The sequence below is a fragment of the Seriola lalandi genome, unplaced genomic scaffold, assembly GCF_002814215.2.
Source record: "Seriola lalandi dorsalis isolate HSWRI2012SDOR001 ecotype SW California unplaced genomic scaffold, Sedor1 jcf7180002051242, whole genome shotgun sequence".
In the NCBI taxonomy this organism is placed as follows: domain Eukaryota; kingdom Metazoa; phylum Chordata; class Actinopteri; order Carangiformes; family Carangidae; genus Seriola; species Seriola lalandi.
In genome coordinates, this window is record NW_019521795.1 from 1,428 (window position 1) to 5,740 (window position 4,313).

At 40.1% G+C, this 4,313-nt stretch overlaps 1 protein-coding gene across 1 annotated transcript in view; it reads left to right on the forward strand.

The window, feature by feature from the left end:
- The first annotated feature begins 2,039 nt into the window (after positions 1 to 2,039).
- Positions 2,040 to 4,313, forward strand: part of LOC111649582 (P2R1A-PPP2R2A-interacting phosphatase regulator 1) — a 6,393-nt gene continuing 4,119 nt past the window's right edge. The window contains exon 1 of the mRNA XM_023399334.2: positions 2,040 to 2,851. Within this exon, the coding sequence (XP_023255102.1) occupies positions 2,751 to 2,851 (101 nt within the window). The 5' untranslated portion in view covers positions 2,040 to 2,750. The remainder of the gene's footprint in view (positions 2,852 to 4,313) is intronic.

Genomic DNA, 4,313 nt, shown 5'->3' on the forward strand with positions numbered 1-4,313 from the left:
TATAATCAATCCTTTTGAGCTTTGAAATATTGATTGGAAAAAATAAGTGAGCTCAAAGTTATGGGGGGGGGGGCATTTCTCTGCATTTTAACTAACCCAACAATCAATTAATATGTGGAGAAAATAATCAGCTGATCAACTGATAATGAAAACAATAATTAGTTGCAGGCCTATGAACGCTGCAGCCATTTATATATTTTTATACTTATAGCCTACCTTTCTTAGATCTATCGATGTATCGATCTATCTATCTATCTATCTATCTATCTATCTATCGATCTATCGATCTATCGATCTATCTATCTATCTATCTATCTATCTATCTATCAATGTATCGATCTATCTATCTATCTATCTATCTATCATCTATCTATCTATCTATCTATCTATCTATCTATCTATCGATGTATCGATCTATCTATCTATCTATCTATCTATCTATCTATCTATCGATGTATCGATCTATCTATCTATCTATCTATCGATCTATCGATGTATCGATCTATCTATCTATCTATCTATCTATCTATCTATCTATCGATCGATCGATCTATCGATCTATCGATCTATCTATCTATCTATCTATCTATCGATGTATCGATCTATCTATCTATCTATCTATCTATCTATCTATCTATCTATCTATCTATCTATCTATCGATCGATCTATCTATCGATCTATCTATCTATCTATCTATCTATCTATCTATCTATCTATCTATCTATCGATGTATCGATCTATCTATCTATCTAACCAGTAGTTTATGGTTCCAGTTTAAACACATTGGTCACAAACTTGTTCCAACTTGGATTAAATCATATTAATCCGGATTAAACTAAAGTGTCTCGGGTCCGTGGAGCTGCGGTGTCCCCGCCGCAGACAGCCCTCCCTGCCCACAGTTGTTTACCAGCAGCGGGGAGACCTGGGAGTGATTTTACCCACCTACCAGTCACATCCAGACGGCCCGGATCTCTCCGACATGTCGCCGTCCGTCACGCCGCGGCTCCCCTCGGCTCCGCGGGCTTCGCAGTGACGGTTTGACCGCGGCTCGGAGCTGCGGACGTTTTTACAGCGACATTAAAATAAAAGTTGGTGAAAAACAAAAGTGGCCTAAAAGTAGTTTAACTCCGTCTGAAGGAAGGCAGGACCTTTCCTTTCCCTCCCCCCCTTCCTCACCCCTTCCGCCGTTCCCACTTTAACCTCTTGGCTTCGGCGGAGTGACGGAGGTTTGAGCGGTGAAACGGCACCGAGCGGCCGGTACCGAGCGGCCGGTACCGGCGGTTAATACCGTTACAGTCCTTATGAAAGTACCAAGTTTAATATGACAACACGCCAGTAGCTTCACTTTCTGTGACCTGAGGGTGAAGATGTCCTGTCTCTTATACACATCTCTGTTGGGAGTTCTTGTGTTTGTGGTATTTCCTATAATAGTGGGAGGTTTATTTATACTACAGCTACAACAGTGGAGCAATTAATTGATTAGGCGATTGACAGAAAATTAATCTGAAACATATTTATCATAATTGGTTAATTGTTACATTTTCAAGTAAATAGTGGTAAATATTGACTGTTTGCATCTTTTCTTCTTTTATGATGGATTAAATTACAAATGTGTTAATGAAAAAAATAAATTAAAAGAACTTGAACTTATTAGTTAGTTGCAGACCTAATACTCTACCCTTTCTCTGTTTGTGTGTCTTTGTGGTTGTTTTGACTTGTTTTGTGTCCCTTTGATTGATTAAGTCACTTCAAACAGAGGAACAGGTAATGGATTCATGTGTCTAAGTTTCATAACTCCTTTATGAAATTTTATGTTTGCATTTTGTACCAGAATTTAACCCAATAAACCCAACTGAAAAACAATTAAAGAAAATAATATATATATTGTATAATACAAATATAACAAAGTTATATCTTATAATCATAATAAAACCACAGAGGTAAATTGATTCCCTGCAGTGGAATGAAATAAATGAAACTAAATTCTCTGTAAAATAAAAAAAAGTTGCTGCTTCACTTTCTCACTGCTCAGTCTTTATGTGTAGTTCTCTCTGCGACCAGACGTTGGCGCTGTTTTCACAGTTGGTGAACTACCTCTATTTGGTGAAGGACTATGTTGTAAAAATCTTTTAAACTGTTAATTTTCAGTGACTCCGAGCTTCCCCTGGAGGCCTGCTCGGTGAGTTTCGGGACCGTGGGACCGACCCTCCTTGAGGACGGTGGCCGGCCCGGGTGTGACCGTGTCGGACAGCTGTTCAGCGGTTTTCCGATCTCTTGACTGGAGGTTTTACTGCAAACCAAGTTAGCTCAACAGCTAATCCTAAAAGTCACGTCACCTGTGCGGACTCCAATTAAAAGTTTCGCCGTAGAGCCGGGACAGCCGGGTGAGTTTTAACTGTGTGCAGTTACAAAACTTTGTGTCGAGTGTTTTTTCGCGGGTTTCGTATTTTAACTCGCTTTCACGCAGCCATTAAATTTGGGGAGAGACAGCAGCGAGTGTCGCGCAGCTGCGGATCTTAAATGTCGGTCAGACTCTCAGTCACAGTCGGATAAGGTCTTTTTTCGGAGGGAAATGCGGTAGAGAGCGGACAGCTTCGGTGTTCAGCCCGCTGACTAGGCGACTCTGGGTTTGCTGGTCGTGAGGCCTGCGGGTCGGGCTTCCACCGGGCTTGAGTAGAGCCCTACGCCGCCGTCAGAGGGTCGGAGGCCGGCTGCTGACGCTGCCGCCTTCGGGCCTGCGAACCAAGGTATGGAACGGATGGAGGTGGACCAGTGCGCAGGCGCAGCTGGCGGGACAGGAGGCGGGGCTCTCCGCAGGTCGAACAGCGCCCCCATGATCACCAGTGTCAGGTCAGTGGTATTACACCCACATGTGCAGCAGCGAATCCCATTAAAAAAACATTCATATATATTTCCCTTGTTTACAGAACTACCCACATCTCATTAAAGGCATTTTATTAATGCACAGGACGCACCCTTTAATTCAGCAGACTTTTAATACACCAGCAGTAATCACTAAAATAAAATCTAAACCTAAACTTTTGTTTGGCCTGATATTCCATAGACTCAACAATAAATAGGTACATGTGTTGTACAGCTGTATACGAAAGAGAGGAAAAAATTACATTTTGTGTTGATTTCTGAAGTGAAAATAAGTAAATAAAACCTAGTTATTAGTAGTTGTTTTGCATATTTCTCAAGTCAATGAAATAAAAAGTAACAGTACATGAATATTTGATGGAAAGCTCATTTTAATGTGTTTGTTTTCACTTTGAAAATCAACAAAATATGTAATATACCCAGGAGTGAACAATCTGTGACTTAATTGATTAGTCTATCAAAAGAAAGTTAATGAGCAACTATTTTCACAAGTGGATAATGGGTTTTTAAATGTTAAATATTTGCTGTTTGTAGCTTCTCAAATGTGAAAATTTGATCCTTTTGTTTTTCACATATAATTGTAAACTGAATATATTTGGATTTTTGGACTGTTGACAAAACGTGACATTTCAAGATGTCAAACGGGCATTTTTAACTATTTACTGTCAATTTATGAATAGAAGGATTGATTGATTGATTGATTGATTGATTAATTGATAATGAAACAATCATTAGTTGCTGTGTTAGAGGGAGCCATGCATAGTGTTAATCCTGTGTAAGACATTTTCTTATTGCCCAGGAGCCTCGCTTTAATTCACGGCCCCCCCCGCAAGCAAGTTGGCATTTGTGCTGTCAAATGGTGAAGTGTGTGTGTGTGTGTGTGTGTGTGTGTGTGTGTGTGTGTGGGGGGGGCGCTGTCCATAGTGCTGAACCAGAGCGAAGGAGATCAATAAACAGACAGAACCCTAACCCTTAGTTTGGAGAACTAAACTTCAGAAATAGTCTCTCTAGTGTTAAAATAAATTAAGCTTGTGATTTTGTGACTGAGGTTGTTTTCGGAGGTTTGGGGCTGAAATGAAACAAGCTGTCACCACCAATCGATTAGTTGATTGGCAGAAAAATTATCTGCAAATATTTCATAATCAATTAATCATTTGACCCATTTGTGGGACATTTAGTGAGATTTCATAGATCAAATAATCAGAAGGTTAATTGATCATTTGAAAATGATTTTTAAAGTGTGCTCAGCTCTGTAAGTCCTCTCTCTCTCTCTCTCTCTCTCTCTCTCTCTCTCTCTCTCTCTCTGTATCTATATGAATGTGTTGTCACTGTCTCTCTCTCTCTCTCTGTCTATATGAATGTGTTGTCACTCTCTCTCTCTCTCTCTCTCTCTCTCTCTCTCTCTGTATATATATATGTGTGTGTGTGTGTG